This window comes from Crinia signifera, chromosome 5, assembly GCF_055691185.1.
Source record: "Crinia signifera chromosome 5, ASM5569118v1, whole genome shotgun sequence".
NCBI classification, from domain to species: domain Eukaryota; kingdom Metazoa; phylum Chordata; class Amphibia; order Anura; family Myobatrachidae; genus Crinia; species Crinia signifera.
In genome coordinates, this window is record NC_139221.1 from 107370039 (window position 1) to 107391529 (window position 21491).

General features: G+C 42.1%; 1 protein-coding gene across 2 annotated transcripts in view; it reads left to right on the forward strand.

The window, feature by feature from the left end:
* The window catches only part of LOC146080472 (cytidine monophosphate-N-acetylneuraminic acid hydroxylase-like), a 199462-nt gene that overhangs the window by 63321 nt on the left and 114650 nt on the right, over positions 1 to 21491 (forward strand). For both annotated transcript variants that reach the window (XM_083187813.1, XM_083187814.1), the window contains one exon: positions 1293 to 1384. In XM_083187813.1, coding sequence (XP_083043939.1) covers positions 1339 to 1384 — 46 coding nt within the window. In that variant the 5' untranslated portion in view covers positions 1293 to 1338. The remainder of the gene's footprint in view (positions 1 to 1292; positions 1385 to 21491) is intronic.

A 21491-nucleotide genomic window follows, 5' to 3' on the forward strand; every position in this document is an offset into this window, starting at 1 on the left:
AGTGGCGGCGCTAGGGGGCACCAGTCAAAATCATGCCTAGGGTGTCATTTAGGCTAGGGCCAGCTCTCGTGAAAGGAGAAAATCAAATGGAGGAATAGTAAGACTGTGGACAGACACTGAGAATTTGGTGGAAGGAGACAATGCAATTGCAGATCATCTAAATAATTACTTTATCTTTGTTAGTGACATTGCAAATGTTATTGAAGGGAAAGTATGCCTTTTTGCAGATATGCAACAGAGTAGACACACCAGGAGGGGTAAATCAAATGACTGATGATCTAAGTAAACTTGAGAATTGGTCAAGAGCATGGCAACTACAGTATAATGCAAAAAAATGCAAAATTATGCACTTGGGACTCACTCAAAAAACTACTGGAAACTACTGAGGAGGAAAGAGATCTAGGAGTCACTATTTCAAGTGACTTAAAGGCAGAAAAGCAATGTAGTAAAGCAATGAGGAAGGCTAGTCAGCTTGGTTGTATAGGGAGAGGAATCAGTAGCAGAAAAAAAGATGTAATAATGCCACTTTATAGGTCATTGGTGCGGCCTCATCTGGAATACTGGGTCCAGTTCTAGAGACCATATCTTCAGAAGGATATAAATACATTAGATAGTGTACAAAGAAGGGCAATAAAAATGGTGCATGGCCTACATCACAAAACTTACCTGGAAAGACTAAAAGATCTTAACATGTATAGTTTGGAGCAGAGAAGGGAAAGGGGGGACATGATAGAAATCTTAAAATATATCAAGGGTTTTAACATAGTACAGGAGGGAAATTTTCTTCAAAGGAAAACAAGTAATAGAACATGAGGACATGCACTGAAACTGGAGGGAGGTAGGTTCAGGGAAATGTTAGAAAGAATTACTTCACAGAAAGGGTAGTGGATAAGTGGAATAGCCTCCCATCAGAGGTGGTACAGGCAAATACAGTAGAACAATTTAAACATGCTTGGGATAGGCATATGAATATCCTTACAAAGAAATAAGGATAAAAAAGGGTTGAGATAACCTGAAGGGTAAAAAAGGGGCAGACCAGATGGGCCAAATGGTTCTTATCTGCCGTGAAATTCTATGTTTCTATGCTTCTATGTTTCTAGACACAATAATGTCATTACAATATGTCATTATTGTGTATACCGTTTAATAAATTGTCTAGTATGTACCCAGCCTTACCTAAACATTTTAGTATGTTCAATATTAAAAAATATACAATTATGACTTGACAATTTTCCAAATTGTTAATATCTTTTAATTATTTAGCATTTCTGTATTTGTATTTCTGACATTAGGAATGTACGCTGTACCAAGCACAACTGGAAACTGGATTTGAGCACCATGAAATATGTCAATCCACCAGACAGCTTCTGTCAAGATGAACTAGGTAATAAAAATGATTGCTACTGCACTGAACAAAATGGCGGACATTTGTGAAACTTTGGGACTAGGAATCTACAGCAACCAAATAGCTTTTGTCAATTTGTATATCAAATTTAAGCCACTTACACATAAGATGAGATTTTAAAATATATTGCTCAGAAGGGACCTTCTGAGTAGGGTTAACACCACCCATCCGGGATTACTGCGGACAGTCCGGTAATTAAGACTGGAGTCCGGAGGGGTGGGAATAGGCAGCTAGCAGCTGCCTATAGTCCAGGAACATTACCCCTCTGGATTCCAGTCTTAATTATGGGACTGTCCAGAGTAATCCCAGACGGGTGGTAACCCTACTTCTGAGTGATATCTTTTAGAAAAAAGTCTAGTGTGTATGCTCTATGTTGTTATCGGAGCACTCCTGCGCATTGTGAATATCGCCATTATCTTTTTTTCTGCGGCTGTGCATGCAGACGCTGATGATCTAGTCAGAATTAGCTGCATGCACAGCCGCCTACCCAGCGACATCATCTCCTTTGAATGGTAATTGCCTAGTGTGTATGGGGCATGACAGTGAAAGCAATGTTTTTTTTTTTTTAAATTGAGTGATTTTTATTAAATTTTCTGATACACAGATTAACATAGCAAACAACAAAATTTATCGACTGAAATTTTGAGGAGATGAAGTAAAAAAATAATAATAAATAATTAGATAAATAAACAATTAAAAAATTAAAAATAAATAAATAATAAACAATTCATTAAATTATATAAAAAAAAAAAAAAAAATAAAAAAAAAAAAAAACACACCTGTGTTCCCTGCACTAGGAATAAATATTCCTGCTATTTTCACCTCCTTTACAAGCCTCCGAGTGCCACTTATTTGCTGCTGTATGTTACTTAAGGACACCCCTTTTGAAAGAGGGCACCGGAGCAAGCTATCGGCATCCATCTTTAGACCTGAGTGCCGGCCTCATCGCTGTGTATATATATATATATATATAAAATTTACAGTATCAGTATCTTTTCATTTGAACATATGTCTTTTCTAGATTAACATGAGTTAAAAATTGATCTACTATTAATTAAGTTATATCTTAAGTGATGAATATTTTGATGAAAGCCATCGGGACCAAATACGATAATATTTAAATTCAGCCTTACGATTAATATATAAATATTTCTCATGTAACACTGTTACATTCACCAACGAAATCCAGGCCTTAAAATCAGGCCCTGATGAATCCATCCAGAGTCTAGCTATGCAAACCTTAGCCAATGTACACAAATTAATTATATATTGTCTAGAATTTTTATCCAGGACATCCTTATCAGATACCCCAAGGCAGCAAAATCTTGGTGTTAAGTTATTTAAGGGAATTCCTGTTACAGATATAGCTTGAAGCACTTTAGTCCAAAATAGTTTAACCACCGGACAATCCCATAATAGATGCCAAAATGTTCCTATGTTACTTTTACATTTGGGACATATATCAGAAGTTCTTCCACCAAATTGTACTAATCTAACCGGAGTCAGGTAGGTTCTGTGTAAAATAAACAGTTGAATTTGTTGAAATCTAATTGAAGCAGTGGAATTACGAGGACATACAAGTGCCTCATTCCATTCAACCTCAGACAGCCTACCCACCTCTAATTCCCATTTCTGCTGCAGGTTTGGTAAATCATTAGTATGATGATATGTTTGAAGAAAATTATATAAACATGAGAGTGCACGTTTATAGCCCAGTTTTAACAGAAATGCTTTTAGAGGAGAGGGTCGAATATGAGGAGGGCCTTGAGGAAACTGCAAAGACAATGCGTGACGAAGTTGCAAATATCTGAAGAAGTACATAGATGTAAAATTAGACTCATCTTTAAGTTGATTAAAAGATTTTAAGACTCCATCCTGATATAGCTGACCCACAGATATTACTTCGCTAACACCCCGCACCACTTTAGGGTCAAGGGAGGAAAGCTTTGTATAATTTAGAAAATTCCATAAAGGAGTGTCTGGGTCAACATCCTGAAACTTCATTAAAACATGTACCTCTCTCCATATTTTTTGAGCCTGAATAACAAGTGGTATCTTTTTATGTGAAAAGATGTCACCAAACAATGTCTGGACGGGTGAAAGTCCATGTTTCATTTCATAAACCAGTAAGCTTGGTAGGGAATCTGAGGGACATTCCTGAAGCCATAGTCTCAAATGAGATAACTGAGCCGCATAATAATATAGTCTAAAGTTTGGAAGTGCTAGACCACCTGATGCTTTGGATCTGGTTAGTACATCTAATTTTATGCGAGGCCTCTTATTCCTCCAAATCAAGGAAGAGACCATACTGTTAAGTTTCTTAAAAATAGCATTTGGGAGATATATTGGGGCCTGTTGAAATATATATAGAAATTTTGGTTGCACTATCATTTTTATTAAATTAGTTCTTCCAGTTAATGTCAGAGGAAGTTTAGACCACAACCTGATCTTATCTTTTAAATAGGCGAAGAGGGGCATTACATTCAGTGAGATAAATTCCTGCATATTATTAGACACCCACACACCCAAATATTTAAACGAGGTAACCCACTGTAATGGAAGTGGAATATGGGGTATGATAGGGGGCTGACCCTTAAGAGGAAGGATGGAAGACTTGGCCCAATTTATAGTAAGACCAGAGTATTTCCCAAATGTTTCTATTACTTGAAGTACCACCGGCATGGAAACCGTATAATCTTTAAGGAAAAGCATCAAGTCATCCGCATACAATGCAACTGTATCAACCCGACTATTCAGTTGAAGGCCTGAAATTCCTGGATGTGCCCGGAGAAGGCATGCCAGTGGCTCTATTGCCAAAGCAAAAAGAGCAGGAGACAATGGGCAACCCTGCCGAGTGCCACGCGAAAGTGAAAATGGGGTAGAAATGTATCCGTTTACTGATATACGGGCAGTAGGTTTATAATAAAGTAGCTGAACCCATTTCAAAAAAATGGGTCCCATTCCCATACATCTCATAACCTCCCATAGGAACGGCCACTCCACTGAATCAAAGGCTTTTGCCGCATCCAGTGACACAATGACAGAGGTGGACTCATCCCCATGGGAGGCCTGTAGATGCGAGTATAGACGTCTAACATTAACCGAAGTCGATTGCCCCGGCATGAAACCAGTCTGGTCTGGATGCACCACCCTAGTTATAACCCTATTTAGTCGTATAGATAATATTTTTGCCAGAATCTTTGCATCAGTGCTAATCAGAGAGATTGGGCGATATGATTCAGGAAATTTAGTGTCTTTTCCTGGCTTGGGTATTACATTTATGACCGCCTCAGACATGGAGTCTGAGAATCCACCTTCTTCTCTCAGTCTATTAAAAAGCAATGTTTGATTAGTTCTGTACACTGGTCTTACAAAATGCCCTGTACTTTAATGAAATATTTATACAGGAGAAAAAAAACAGTAACATTTGTAAATGTGTTCTAGATAACTACAAAACAAACTGAAACAAATTAAGCTATTCAATTTGAAAAATATATTTGTACATATCATATCCAATACCTATGTTGTGCCACTGTATTCACCATAGAAATTGTGGCATCAAATTATTTTATGCTCTGTTGTATCTCTGTGATTTTTCCATGTTTCCTCAGCAACAGTGATCAAGCTTTTTCATTTCCAATTCAGACAGATGTCTGTTTATGGCAGGGGTTCTCAAACTCGGTCCTCGGGACCCCACACAGTTCACGTTTTTCAGGTCACCCGGCAGGTGCACAGGTGCTGTCAATACTTATTGACACATTTTAAAACATCCACAGATGGAACTTATTATTTCACTTGTGATTCTGTGAGGAGACCTGAAAAACATGCACTTTGTGAGGTCCTGGGGACCGAGTTTGAGAACCTGTGGTTTATTGAACTGTTTCTACATAATGTTTTACCTCAGTTCCAAACAGGGTAGGAGGCCAGAGGTGTAGCTATAGTAAGGCAGCCTGGGCTGCCACTTGGGGGACAAAGCGGCAGTGGGGTCTGTGTGGGCGCTGCCTGCCGCTTCCCGCCCCGCTGCCTGAAGCTGAGCGCCGGAGTCAGCCTTGGCGCAGGTGTGGCCATGAAACCCGCTGACTGTCTCTCAACTACTGTACACAGAGCCGGCTATTGGCTGCTGTGTACAGAATAGGTGGGCGGGGGCAGCCTGGGATGTCATAGGGGGAAGAAGCAGTGTCTTCTGGGCTCTCTGCCTCTCTCCTGCTGCTTCCCTGTTATTCGTGTGATGTCACACGCTGATGAGGAGCCAGGAAGCCAGTAGTGAGAGGGAGAAGATAGACAGCCCCACCGCCCACCCAGTCCAGCCCTCACAATTATTATTATAATAAAGGTGCATCTTCAAAAATAAAGAAATATATTTAAAATAAATATATGTAAATACATACCCTCCAACATGACCCATTCCATTAGGTACAAAATGCTTTGTTTCTGGACTTCCTTACCAGTGGCAGTTGCAGAGGTAGGGCTGCAGAACAGTCCAATAATTAAAAAAGGGGAGCCACGCCTAATGCCACCACAAACATCACTGTCCTGAACTCACTGGCAATTGATGTGACCCCCCCCCCCCCTCTTTGAATTTTGGACTGCCACTGGCAGGGAAGTCCAGGAAAAGAGCATTTTGATTCTGCTGACCGCAGTTGTAGGAGACAGAGGCTATTTGGAGAGGTTGTTTGCTATCCTTACCAACCCCCCAAGGATAAACTTCTCATTAATATTCTGTTAATATCTTAGGTGAGAGTAAACAGTACTTTTGGGAGAGTCCCATTAGGTTTCACTTTCATATTTCACGGGTTTATTCACTATTAAGAATTTTTTCATATTTTGGATAGAACAAAGGAATATTTCAGTTCTATTCATTGTGAACTTTCCACAGTGGCCAGAAGATTGTATCATGGTACCCCTGATGAAGTCTATTTAAAGACGAAATGCGTTGGGATTTGCGTTGAAATCCTCGTTGCATCATTGAAAAAGAATTATCACTTATGGACTGTGTTTCTGTATTATAGGCGCCTTTCCACTATTGGAAAACATATATATATATATATATATATATATATATATATATATATATATATATAGCAAGGGGAATGTAGATGGCACTCTCAAGGTTGTACAAATTCTGCGCGGCGGCAGCAATGATGAAATAAAAGAATCAACACAGGCTTGTGTGTCAACGTTTTGGGCAAAGCCCTTTATCAAGACATGTCTTGATAAAAAGACATGTCTTGATAAAGGGCTTTGCCCGAAACGTTGACACACAAGCCTGTGTTGATTCTTTTATTTCATCATTGCTGCCGCCGCGCAGAGTTTGTACAACCTTGAATATGCCATCTACATTCCCTTTGCTACATCTTTTCTTCTGAAAACTGAAAGGCACCTCAAGTATTTGCACCTACAAGGACGAGTGCCGGGACCCCCTTGTCATATATATATATATATATATATATATATATATATATATATATATATATATATATAAAACGTAGCAGATTATGGCACTCTCACGGTCTTCACAATAACTGACACAACACGAAATTGTGGGTCAACGTTTCGGAAGTCTTTTTACTTCCTTTTTCAAGACAAAAGGTGCAATACAAAGCAAGAAGGGTAACAACACTTACCTATATGTGATACAAGAGGAGGCTCGACCATCACGTGTCACGCCTGTCTGCTCTCTACCACGCTTACGGTCCGGTGTCTCCTAGAGGCGTGTCTATGACGTCACGTCCCACTGGGGATCTCCCGGTCATTCGGAGGGTAGGTGTAACAGGAGTGCGTCTCTGTTGCTGGGCAACCAAAGTACATCAGTCTAGTGCATACAAACAAAAATATAGATTATAACAGTGGAAAGAAATGAAAGTGCTAACAATAATAATAGGAATGAGCAGCGAGGAAGAGATATGCTTTTTAGATATGAAGATCACAATCTCTGACAAACGGGTTTGGGACCTGCCTGTATACTAAGCCCACAGACCGCAACACGATGTTGCGGTTTGAGAGTTTTCACCCCAGGGCAACAGTTAGAGGTCTACCTAAATCCCAGTTCATGAGAGCTTGCCGCACCACCAGTAGCCATGAGGAACGAGATCAGCAACTGGCTGCTATGACAGACAGGTTTGTTCAGAGGGGGTACCCCCCACAAGATTTGGCGAGGACTAGTCAGCAAGTCAAGGGCATGGCTAGACAGGACTTGCTGACCCCCAAACCAAAAAACCAGAAAGACACCCCGTTTACCTGGGTGACAAATTACAATGTAAAAAGTGACCTCATCATCAAAAAAGCCAAACAACTGTGACCCATTGTTTCCTCAGACCCCAAACTAAAAAGCCTGAGCAAAAAATGGTTAATGCCAAGCTACGTGAGGGGAAGGAACATCAGGGACATGGTGGTCAAGACAGATCTATCAGCGTTTAAAACGGCAAAACCCACTCATTTTTTAAGCCGAAAAAATGGGTGTTTTAAATGCATTAATTGCACCACCTGCAATTACATGGAAACAGGGGACACAATACGCCACCCCTACACGGGTAAAAGTTTTAAAATCAATTGGCCCCTCACCTGTTCTTCACATTTCGTTATATACGTAATTACATGCCCTTGTGGCATGTATTACGTGGGGAAAACTGAATGCCAGTTTAAGACACTAATGGCCCAGCACCGCCAGGCGATCAGGGAAGCACTAAGTTCTGGCACGGGTGAACAACCCGTGGCCCGACACTTTCTAGAAGCCAAACACAGCATGGCTACCCTGAAACACAAGATCATAGATCATGTTTCCCAAAACCTCAGACGGGGAGACAGAGGGCGAGCATTGCTCCAAATGGAGTCACGCTGGATCTTCAGATTGGGCACAATGCGACCAAAGGGGCTTAATGAACACCTAGGTTTGGTAAACTTTTTATAAAAGAAGCCTAAACATGAGTCTGAGAGGGGGGTATAGTATCTGAGAGAGATTCCCGATTGGATGAGCTTAAAGGGATCCACGCACCATAGGGGTAGATTAGAAAAATAGTCGACACAGTGTCAACCAGGTTAAATATGCAGGGCCCGGCAGCAGTCAGGGCAGCATATACATAACAACACAGATTAGAGTGTTCACGGTTACATAAGAATAGCAGCCTCTGTAAAACACCCTCCATTGTCTTTTAATAGTAATTTCTGTTTTTAAATAAACACTGACTCGGCTACTGCAGCCGTCTTAAAAGAGCCCCGAAACGTAGATGTCGTTTTAAATAAACACCGTTTGAATTCACTGAATCAGCCTCGGAGTGCCACCTGATGCGTGTTACTATTGTAAGGATTTCCAATCCTGCTGGAAGGCACCGGAGCACGTGAGTCCGGGGGACAGCAGAGTGCCGGGACGCACAGCGTTTATATATATATATATATATATATATATATACTGTGTGTGTATATATATATATATATATATATATATATATATGTGTGTGTGTGTGTATGTATGTGGGGTGGGGCACCACAAACTTTTTGGCAGGAGGGACCAAAATGTATAGTTACGCCACTGTAGGAGGCCCATGTGCAGACTCTATCTAGGCTCCCTCTTCTCTACCTGGCAGCACTATAGACCCTAGCACTGTCTACCATGCATGTACAGGTCTCTGGAAAAATGGTCATTTTCCTGGTGATTTATTCAGCACTGCTGCTGACATGTGACTCCAGAGAGTAAGTATTGAAAAAAATGAGTACAGGGTGCGCAGTGTCGTAGGTTTAGGCTGGTGGAAGGATGAAGTGCTGAGATTTGAGGCCAATACCTGACATACTGAAGCAGTGATAAGAGTGGAGAAGAGTACCAGTTACCCATGGCAACAAATCAGCTACTCTATATTTTCCCATCATTGCCCTAACTGTGTGGAGTTGGTATATTCTCCCTGTGCTTGCGTGGATTTACTCCGGGTACTCCAGTTTCCTTCCACACTCCAAAAAATATACTGGTAGGTTAATTTGCTTCCAGCAAAATTAACCCTAGAATGTCTGTGTGTGTACATGTGGTAGGGAATATAGATTGTAAACTCCACTGGGGAAGGGAATGATATATATATATATATAACAGGGTTGGATATTCCAATAAGGGCACTCACCAGTAAATCATGAAAAGTTTATTCAGGGTACATTACCAATCAGGCATAGTAGTCAGTCTACGTTTCGGCCACCAGGTGGCCATTCTCAAGACAGGTCAGCTTAGACATCCACACAGTACAAGAGTCAGGATATATATATGCAAACAAAATTTCAGGTGTAGTGCGCTGACATCTGCAGTCAATCACCCTATAAGGGTTCCTCTGAGCTAGTGTCCAATACTCAGGTTAGTAACACTTGTTCATAAACTCCTTTGGACAGCAGCTCCTCAGTGCTAATGCCTGATCCCAAAGGCATGGTGTAGCAACAATCTGAAAAAGAAAGAGCACAGAGGGCGCCTATGGTGTATCACAGTTTTTAATGCTTAAAAAACAAGCACTTGACAAGTCATAAAAGGTAATGGTATAGCATTCGACCGAACGAGTATGGACTGACAAGACCGTTTTTGGCCGTTTATCGACCTATACAATCGAACGGCCGTTCGTCCCAGAACGGAAGAACGGGCCGATGATTGTATACATGTGTACCCAGCTAAAGTCTTTATCCCAAAAGATTTATTAAAAGTCTTTAGGTCTAAAAAGGTACATTCCTACACTTTCTCCAAAGAAATTCACAAGGGTACAACCTCATCTAGAGTACTGTGTTCAGTTCTGGAGGCCATATCTCCAGAAGGATAAAAATACATGAGAGACTGTATAAAAAAGGACAACTAAAGGCCAACTAAAAAGGTGCATGGCCTACATCACAAACACGAGGACATGCACTGAAACTAGAGGGAGGAAGATTCAGGGAAAATTTGAGGAAAAATTACTTCACAGAAAGGGTAGTGGGTAAGTGAAATGGCCTCCCATCAGAGGTGGTAGAGGCAAATATAGTAGAGCATTTTAACCCCTTCCTGACACAGCCAGTTTTTGCCTTCCTGACAGAGCCCTTTTTTTCAAATCTGACATGTATCACTTAAGTGGGGATAACTTTTTTTTGCTTTTACTTATCCCAGTGATTTTGAGATTGTTTTCTCGTGACACATTGTACTTCAAATTAGTGGTAAATTTGGGTCGATACAGTCTGTGTTTTTTTGTGAAAAATACCAAAATGTCGTAAAAAAACGGAAAATTTAGCAATTTGCAAAATGTTAAATTTTCTGCTTGTGAGACAAATAATCATACCACTCAAAATAGTTAATAACTAACATAGACCATATGTCTACTTTATGTTTCTATCATTATTTCAACTTCCTTTTAATTTTTTTGGACACTAGGAGGCTTACAATATGAATAGCAAATTCTCAAATTTTCAAGAAAATTTCAAACACTGATTTTTTTAGGGACCAGTTCAGTTCTGATGTGACTTTGAGGGACTTGTATGTGAGACACCCCCATAAATGATGCCATTTCAAAAACTGCACCCCTCACAGTATTCAAAACAGCATTTTGGAAGTTTGTTAACCCTTTAGGTGTTTCACAGGAATTAAAACAAAGTGTAGGTGAAATTTCAAAATTTCATTTTTTTTGCAGATTTGCAATTTTAATACATTTTTCTAAGGAACACAGTAGATTTTACTAGAGAAATGTGACTAAAAATTGATTCCCCCAATTCTTTTGTTTTCATAAATATCCTATATGTGGCCCTAGTGTGCACGTTGACCAAACCACAGGCTTCATAATAGAAGGAGCACCTACTTGATTTTGGAGCCTCCTTTTTATGAGATTATTTTTTAGGCACCATGTAGGTTTCTAGGCACCATAAGATGCTAAAATTTAGGAACCCCCTCACAAGTGACCCCATTTTGCAAACTACACCCCTCAGGGAATTCATCTAGGGGTATAGTGTACATTTCAAACCCCCAGGGGTTTCACCAATTGGGGTACAACTGGGCAGTGAAAATTAAAAATTAAATTTTTTACACAAAAATGCAGTTCTGGCTCAAAATTTTTCATTTTCACAAGGAATGAAGGAGACAAAGCACCCCAAAATCTGTGCCCCAATTTCTCCCGAGTACGGCAATGCCTCACATGTGACCAAAAAATACCATTTGGGTGCATGGCAGGACTCAGAAGGGAAGGAGTGATTTTTGGATTTTGCAGCTCAGATTCTGGTGGAATGTTGGTGGGTGCTATGTCGCATTAGCAAGACCCCCCAAGCACCAATACAGTGGAACCCCCCCACAAGTGACCCCATTTTGCAAACTACACCCCTCAGGGAATTCATCTAGGGGTATAGTGTACATTTCAAACCCCCAGGGGTTTCACCAATTTTGATACAACTGGGCTGTGCAAATGAAAAATTCCATTTTTTACACAAAAATGCAGTTCTGGCTCAAAATTTTTCCTTTTCACAAGGAATGAAGGAGAAAAAGCACCCTAAAATCTGTGCCCCAATTTCTTCCGAGTACGGCAATGTCTCACATGTGACCAAAAAATACCATTTGGGTGCATGGCAGGACTCAGAAGGGAAGGAGTGATTTTTGGATTTTGCAGCACAGATTCTGGTGGAATGTTGGTGGGTGCTATGTCGCATTAGCAAGACCCCCAAAGCACCAATACAGTGGAAGCCCCCCACAAGTGACCCCATTTTGCAAACTACACCCCTCAGGGAATTCATCTAGGGGTATAGTGTACATTTCAAACCCCCAGGGGTTTCACCAATTTTGATACAACTGGGCTGTGCAAATGAAAAATTACATTTTTTACACAAAAATGCAGTTCTGGCTCAAAATTTTTCCTTTTCACAAGGAATGAAGGAGAAAAAGCACCCCAAAATCTGTGCCCCAATTTCTCCCGAGTACGGCAATGTCTCACATGTGACCAAAAAATACCATTTGGGTGCATGGCAGGACTCAGAAGGGAAGGAGTGATTTTTGGATTTTGCAGCACAGATTCTGGTGGAATGTTGGTGGGTGCTATGTCGCATTAGCAAGACCCCCAAAGCACCAATACAGTGGAAGCCCCCCACAAGTGACCCCATTTTGCAAACTACACCCCTCAGGGAATTCATCTAGGGGTATAGTGTACATTTCAAACCCCCAGGGGTTTCACCAATTTTGATACAACTGGGCAGTGAAAATGAAAAATTACATTTTTTTACACAAAAATGCAGTTCTGGCTCAAAATTTTTCATTTTCAGAAGGTATGAAGGAGAAAAAGCACCCCAAAATCTGTGCCCCAATTTCTCCCGAGTACGGCAATGCCTCATGTGTGACCAAAAAGAGGCAGGACTCAGAAGGGAAGGAGTGATATTTGGATTTTGCAGCACAGATTCTGGTGGAATGTTGGTGGGTGCTATGTCGCATTAGCAAGACCCCCAAAGCACCAATACAGTGGAACCCCCCCACAAGTGACCCCATTTTGCAAACTACACCCCTCAGGGAATCCATCTAGGGGTATAGTGTACATTTCAAACCCCCAGGGGTTTCACCAATTTTGATACAACTGGGCAGTGAAAATGAAAAATTACATTTTTTTACACAAAAATGCAGTTCTGGCTCAAAATCTTTCATTTTCAGAAGGTATGAAGGAGAAAAAGCACCCCAAAATCTGTGCCCCAATTTCTCCCGAGTATGGCAATGCCTCATATGTGACCAAAAAATACCAGTTGGGTGCATGGCAGGACTCAGAAGGGAAGGAGTGATTTTTGGATTTTGCAGCTCAGATTCTGGTGGAATGAATGGTGGGTGCTATGTGGCATTAGCAAGACCCCCGAAGCACGGTGAAATGATGAACCTAATAATCCATAGATGTGTGGTATATTTTAAAACACTCCTTTATACATAGGCCGGGTTTGTCGGGGCAAGTTTCACAGTGGAAAATAGTTTCCTTTCTTATTCCCTTTTTATAGCAAACTTTGCACCTTTTTTGTGTCCTGCCCTTTCTTGCAGTGGAGGGGAATTCATTAGGAAAATGCTGCCCTGGTACAATACGGGGGCCAGTACTAGAAGTACTGGGGCCCTCTGCCTGCTGGTTCCCAAATATTAGGCCCTTTATGACTTCCTCTTGAAAGTGCATAAATGTCCCCCTCTGGCTGGTAGAACGGAATAGCACGTAAGCGTTATACAGTGCCATCTGGATGATATACACGGCCAGCTTCTTGTACCAGATTTTTGTTTTCCGCAGGGCACTGTACGGCTTCAGTACCTGATCTGAAAGATCCACTCCGCCCATGTACCTATTGTAATCTAGGATACAATTAGGTTTTGAGGTGTGGGTACTGGTACCTCGTACAGGGATGGAGGTGGTACTGTCTCCATGAATTGTTGTCAGTATAAGGACATCCCTCTTGTCCTTATATTTGACCAACAACATATTTTCGGTGCATATTCCCCTGCTTTCACCCCTTCTCATTACTTGGGCAATGTGCGTTTTTGGGAGGCCTCTTTGGTTCTTACGCACAGTACCGCAAGCTGCTGTACCTCTTGAACCAAGGGCCTTAAACAGGGGGATGCTAGTGTAAAAGTTATCCACATAGAGGTGATAACCTTTATCCAGGAAGGGGTGCACTAAATCCCAGACAATTTTTCCACTAACACCTACGAGGGAGGGGGGGGCATTCTGGCAGTTCAATTCTTGAATCCTTCCCTTCATATACCCTAAACCTGTGGGTGTACCCTGAGGTGCTTTCACACAGCTTATACATTTTTATGCCATACCTTGCCCTCTTACTGGGAAGGTACTGGCGGAATTTAACCCTTCCTTTAAAATGTATAAGGGACTCGTCAATACAAATAAATTTTTCAGGGATGTACATCTGAAATGATCAATGACCGGCCTGACTTTGAATAGCCGGTCAAAGGTGGGATCATCTCTGAGTGGGCACAGTGTATTATCGGTGTAATGTAAAAATTTAAGGATTATCTCAAAACGAGCCCGAGTCATGGCCATACGGTAAAATGGGGTGCTGTACAGAACATCTGTACTCCAATATTGCCTAATTTCTGGCTTTTTTACTATGCCCATATGTAACACCAGACCCCAAAACGTCATCATCTCTACTGCATCTACAGGGGTCCACCTAGCAAATGATGACGTGGGGTTTTGAGCAATAAACTGCTGGGCATATAAATTAGTTTGGTCCACCTTTAAATTTATAAAATCATCAGAGAAAAATAATTTGAAAAAGTCAATTTCTCTGAGACCTGCTGAATCAAATTGGATTCCTGGGATGGCCAAAAACTCAGGAACCTGGGGCTCAAAATTGTCTGGTGGTGGGGTCCATACGGGATCAATCATTTGGGGGGGGGTCTCAGCTGCTCTACGGGGGCGTCTTTGAGGGGGTCCCTCATCAGCAGAGGAGGAAGAGGAGCTTAAGGCGAATCCTTCAAATTCCCCGCTTGCATCACTGGCTGTGTCAGAGTCAGAGTCAGAGGCAAGCATGGCATATGCCTCCTCCGCTGAATACATTCTTCTGGATGACTGGGATGACATTTGGGATGACATTTGGGATGAAATTTGGGATGCCATTTTTATTTTTGTGTTTCTGTAAGTGTAATGTTTCAACACGTGTATAGTGTAGGGGGGGTACAAACTTTATTTCAACACGGGGGGTATGTAGTGTGTAGTGTGTATGTAGTGCAGAAAAAAAAAATACTTTATACAGGAATTTGATCCCAATAAAAAAAAAAAAAATTGAAGGGGTTAAAAAAAAAAAAAAGGTCCTGCGCCAAAAATTGAGCACAGATGTTGGTCAGTAACGTCCGTCACTGAACAGCGCTCAAAGGCAACAGGACACCCACAAAAACAACGTGGGTGTAAAAACAAAAAAAAACAATTTAAAAAAAACTGCAGAAAAAAAATGATATCAACCTGTGCCAAAAATGCTGTTCAGTGATTGTACGTCACTGATCAGCGGCCACAGGACACCCACAAAAGCAACGTGGGTGTAAAAACAATTTAAAAAAAATTTCCACAGCACTCTCCAAAAAAAAAAACAATTTAAAAAAACTGCAGAAAAAAAAATGATATCAACCCTGTGCCAAAAATGCTGTTCAGTGATTGTACGTCACTGATCAGCGCTCAGCAGCCACAGGACACCCACACAAGCAACGTGGGTGTAAAAACAAAACCCCACTACACTCTCCAAAAAAAAAAAAAAACTGCAGATCAGTGATGCAGTGATGCACCACTGATTAGCAGTGAGGGGCAGCAGACACACAACCTGACAGGGTATATATATAAAAAAAAAACCCTGGACCCCCAAAAAGTTGCTGATTAATTAATTAAAACTGACCAGCACAAAAGGGGGGGCAGCAGTCAGTTGCACACGCAGCACAACCTTTGGTGCAACTGACAGGTATATATATATTAAAAAAAAAAAAAACTGGACCCCCAAAAAGTTGCTGATCAGTTAATTAATCAGCACAATCAGCACAAAAGGGGGGGCAGCAGTCAGTTGCACAGGCAGCACAACCTTTGCTGCAACTGACAGGTATATATATAAAAAAAAAACCTCTGCACCCCCAAAAAGTTGCTGATCACCTCAGATATAGTGATCAGCACAAAAGGGGGTGCAGCAGACACAAAATATAGCACTCTCTATCACTCTCTATCACGCTCTATCACTCTCTATCACTCTCTATCACTCTCTGTCACTATCTGTCCCTATCTCTCACGATCTGTGACTCTATGACACTGCTGCAGCAGCACACACAGAAGTCACAAGATCCAGGAAGTATCCAGCTGCTGGCAGCACGCTACCAGCGGTGATCAGCGGTGATCAGGTAAGTTTCAGGCAAGGATCAGGTATGTATCACGACAGATTGGCACGGTGACCGCTCTGCACGCAATTCCAGACCGGAATGGCGTCTGCAGCGCAGTCACCGTTAGTTTAAATCACGCGCCTTGGCTGTGATTGGTCCGGACCAATCACAGCCTTGGGGGCAGGTGGGGTGAGGTGTCGTCGTCACCGATGACCCCCTCATGCCCCCTGACGCCCGGCGGTGATTGACACCTGTGTTACCGAGCGTCTGATTCGCCGGTAACATAGGAAAACGCTGTGAATGGCTGTTCACACTGAACAGCCAATCACAGCGATCGCCGACGGGGGGCGGCATCGCAGCCCCCCCTGGGCATGCAGGGACATGTCTGCTGTCAGGGACAGCAGACATCGTCCCTCTGTCACTGCGTCTCGAGACGCAGTGGCACTTTGAAGTCATGACGTATATATACGTCATGTGTCGGGAAGTACATCCCGGCCATGACGTATATATACGTCAAATGTCGGGAAGGGGTTAAACATGCTTGGGATAGGCATATTGATATCCTTACAAAGAAATAAGGATCAAATATGGTTTGAGGTAACATGTTTAAAAAAGGGTCAGACTAGATGAGCCCAGTGGTGGAGTGAGAAAAAAAACAGAGTGTAAGTTTCCACAATTTAACAGAAATGTGAAAAGGATGGGTAGTGAAGGAAGATGATTGGTCTTGTACCAAACTTACACAAAAGAAAGTGGAATCCCGTGTGTAAAGGTCTCTTTAGTGGGAACACCTTCAGTGTAAACTTCAACAAGGGGTGTTAAAGAGCTGCGTACCGTACTCACAATAGAAAATATGTGTAGACTCCTCTAACGGTTTCTTTACAGATGTCCGTCCGCCCGGTTCATAACTCCATTATCATGTAGCTTGTTTTGGTGTATAGTGAAAGGGAAAAAGGAGGATTTGAGTAATCTTTTTAAAAATGTGTTCAAAGTATCACAAGACCAGAGGGAACCTGTATAGCATACCCGACTCACAGGGATATGTATATAGCCGTGTTTATCAAGGTATCTTTTAGGAATGCCACCGCAGGTGAAAAGATTCTATTCTGGAGTGATGCGTACCATACTTACAATATTACATGTGGAAGGACTCCTATAATGGTTATAATGGTGATACTTTGAACAAATTTTTAGAAAGATTACTCACATCCACCTTTTTCCCTTTCACTATACACCAAAAAGAGCTACATGATTGTGGAGTTATGAACAGGCGGACATCTGTAAAGAAACCTTTAGAGGAGTCTACACATATTTTCTACCATGAGTACGGTACACAGCTCTTTATTTATTTCCATGGCTACAAGAATTTTAAAAAAATAAGCCCTTGGGAACCGGAGATATCTGACTTCAAAGCAGTGTTCCCCATCCAGGCCTGTTAATTGCTCTTCCCAGTCAGATATTTCAGGTTCTGTCTGATATAGAGTTTTTCTGAGGGTATATTCCAAAAGCTGGGACTCTCCCCCTTTGATGGACACTAGTAGCTTGTCTCTACTGTTCCCAGAACTAGAGATATCAGCCTTTCAGTAGCTGGTTACTGCTCCAGCTCCACACACCTGGTATGTAGTTTTATATTCTCTGATCCCCTAGTCCCCAATACCATTTGGTAGGTGGGATTCTTTAGTTTTTAATTCCATTAAAATCTAAGGAATCTATTTTTGGAACTGGAGATATCTGCAGTCAAGCAAGCTGTCCTCCCACCAGAAAATTATGCATAATAAGCACACTCCACTATACACATCTCCTCTGCGTATTAAACATCATCTACCACCCTGGAGGTTATGTATCAGGGCCCCTTCATTCAGCCCAATGCCCCCTTCTCCCACCCCATCTCCCACCATCTGTGTAGTAAAGGGGTAATTATTGGAAATTACTGATCCAGGCCCTACATGCTGAGCGGTTGATATAATACCCCTTACCACCTGCGGGACATCAAAGCTTCCCCCACCCCTACCGCTGGAGGATCGGTAATGGCCCCAATACATTGCTATGCCCACGGGTCTACACTGCTGTTGATGCCCCTGCATGTATGTATCTATATATATATATATATATATATATATATATATATATATATATATATATATTAACACCCACTTATGGTATGGTGCCTATTAAAAACGTAAAACAATCCATACATATGTAGATCCAATGTCAAGTGGATGAATATACGTTGTTGGCTTCACTTGACATTGGCTCTACATATTTATGGACTGTTTTCCGTTTTTAATAGGCGCCATACCATAAGTGGGTGTTATTATTGTTGTAATTGTCTCCTAGACCTCTGGGGAAATTGTGGTAAGGCAGCCAACCATCAAAGGTTCTTTAGTCTGTACAGCGCGAGTGGATTATTGGCTTATATATATATATATATATATATATATATATATATATATATCTATAAGAAAAATGATGAGAGCAAGCGCTCATAGTGCATGAATCTGTTTTAAAAGTTTTATTACAGACAGGGTAAAAGGCTGGTGATACAGAGAGCAGAGATCACGTACCAGATCTGGCGGTACAAACACCGCTGTAAATGCACATAGAGTAGCTGACACCACAGCACAAACGTTGGAGAGGTTACACTCAGTCAGATTACCATCGGGCGGCGCACACTATTCAGCAAACAGCGGCCAGTTCCAGCAGCGGATGGCGGTGATCAGTTCTCCAGAAGTTCAATTCCGGTCAGAGATGACGCTAGGCCACGCCCCAACGCGTTTCGTCAGATGACGAAGTCGATGACGAAACGCGTTGGCGCGTGGCCTAGCGTCATCTCTGACCGGAGTTGAACTTCTGGAGAACTGATCACCGCCATCCGCTGCTGGAACTGGCCGCTGTTTGCTGAATAGTGTGCGCCGCCCGTTGGTAATCTGACTGAGTGTAACCTCTCCAACGTTTGTGCTGCGGTGTCAGCTACTCTATGTGCATTTACAGCGGTGTTTGTACCGCCAGATCTGGTACGTGATCTCTGCTCTCTGTATCACCAGCCTTTTACCCTGTCTGTAATAAAACTTTTAAAACAGATTCATGCACTATGAGCACTTGCTCTCATCATTTTTCTTATAGATAAATCACCTGTGGATCCAGGATGGCCTCTATTGAGGCAGAGAGTTCGAGCTGCCGGGGATATATATAAAAAAACCTGAGTGCAACATAAAAAGACACTTGGGCCCTTATTCTGATCGGTGCGGATATTCCCGAATTCTTACGGTGCGGTCCGCACGCCACGCTGTTCGGCGGCGTGCGGCCGTCGTCCGTAGAAACGCCCACGTGTCCTCCGCATTCGGACGGACTCACTCTTTAAGAACAGGGCGTGTGTACGGACGACATACAAACCGTGCGTGTGCGGTGGAAACGTACAGATTCTTGCACGGTCTTCCCGCACAAGCACGGTCTTACCGCGTCAGAACGTACGGGAAGCTGTCCGTACGCCCCGATGCGGAGTATTTACGCTCAATCCAACACTTTTGTACTGAGTACACACAGCGATCACATGACCCACTTAGGCAATTAGGCAACCTCCTGAAAAAGGGATTGTTATCAATTTCAATCAATTAAATGCTCATCTATACTGACCCACATTCCTACTACATTCATGACACACATTAACCCTTACAGCATGTGACCCTAACATACATCTAGATACACTATGTACATTTTGCTTATTTTAAACATTTTAAACAACTTACACATATACTTTAGCATGTTAGAAAAAAACACTGACAACTTTGAACTTTAAATAACGATTTATTATAACAGAACTGTCCACAACAAAAAAAATCACATTTCCCCATCAATGATTTGGTCCATTAATGACAACATTTGCCTCATCAGGCCTCTGAGTCTAAGGAGGGCCCCACGGCGACCCTCCTCTGCTTGGGCAGGCTCATCTGTGGAGGAAATTCAAAATGAAAAATGACTAATGATATTCATGCATACATTTAACATAGTCAAACCTACATTTTAAACATGCATTCTGAGAGGTGTGTGTGTGTATATATATATATATATATATATATATATATATATATATATATATATATATATATATATATAACTATATAGATATATAGGTAGATACACACATATCTACCTATATATATGAGACATACACCTATACATACATGCATACCTACTACATGGAAAGGCTGATTTTGGCCCTCTACCCTTTACTCTGTAGAACACCTCACAGTCATACTGCTCCTTCTCAATCCAAACCCACCCATGACTAAGCTCTGAGAAGCATGCCACGCGCTGCACCAATCACAATTCTGCAAACAAAGTTCAGTGTCTGTTATATGATGGAGCCTGGCAGGGGAGTTACACAACTCTCAGGAATGCTCAGTACATTTGTGCAATCAAGCATGGCTTGCCTGCTGATGGTCTGCTCCAGAAATCATTGTCATAATGCCAGTTAGGGGAAGCTGCAGCACTAACCCACTCCCATGCTCAAAAGCATTACTAAGACCAAATCCACACACAATTATGGTGAAAAACATACATGCAGACCGCAGGGGGTGGTTAGCTAGAGGAGGGCCCAGGGGCACTGACCACTTGTTACTCCAGTCTAAGCCACGCCTGGCCATACTCCATTTATGCCATACTGAATCTAGTTTACACAGATCAATCACCAGTAAACTCTACTCACCTATATGAGGCTACAGATTTTATGCAAGCAGCAGGGACATGTAACCCTTACATGAGCAAGTCATCACTTTCTTCCAGGATACAGATTAACTACACAGGTTCAGTGGCACTTAAAATCGACCTGACAGCCATCCGCACAACCTGTGTCATTAATATGTGTCCAGGATGAAAGGGATGGTTTGCCCACCCTATCTAACCCCAAAGTGTGTCTGTTGCTATCCAGTTTGTTTTATCACTTTATAGTATTGCAAAAAAACATTTAATCACCAGTGCTACAAAGCAAATAGAAGATGACTAAAGGAATAATTAAACTTTATGTATACATACCACTTTCCTCCGCCTGCGCCACCTCACAGGCCTCCTCATCCTCCTCTTCAGCTGGTGCCACCTCTTCCACCACCAGCTCCTCCTCCTGCGCCACCATCTCTTCCTCCACACTCTCCACCTCCTCTGCCACCACCTCCTCCTCCACAAACTCCTCCTCCTCTGCCACCTCCTCCTCCTCTGCCACCACCTCCTCCTCCACAACCTCCTCCTCCTCTGGCACCACCTCCTCGGCCATCTCGGCAGTGCCCTCCTCCTGGGCCTGTGACGCCT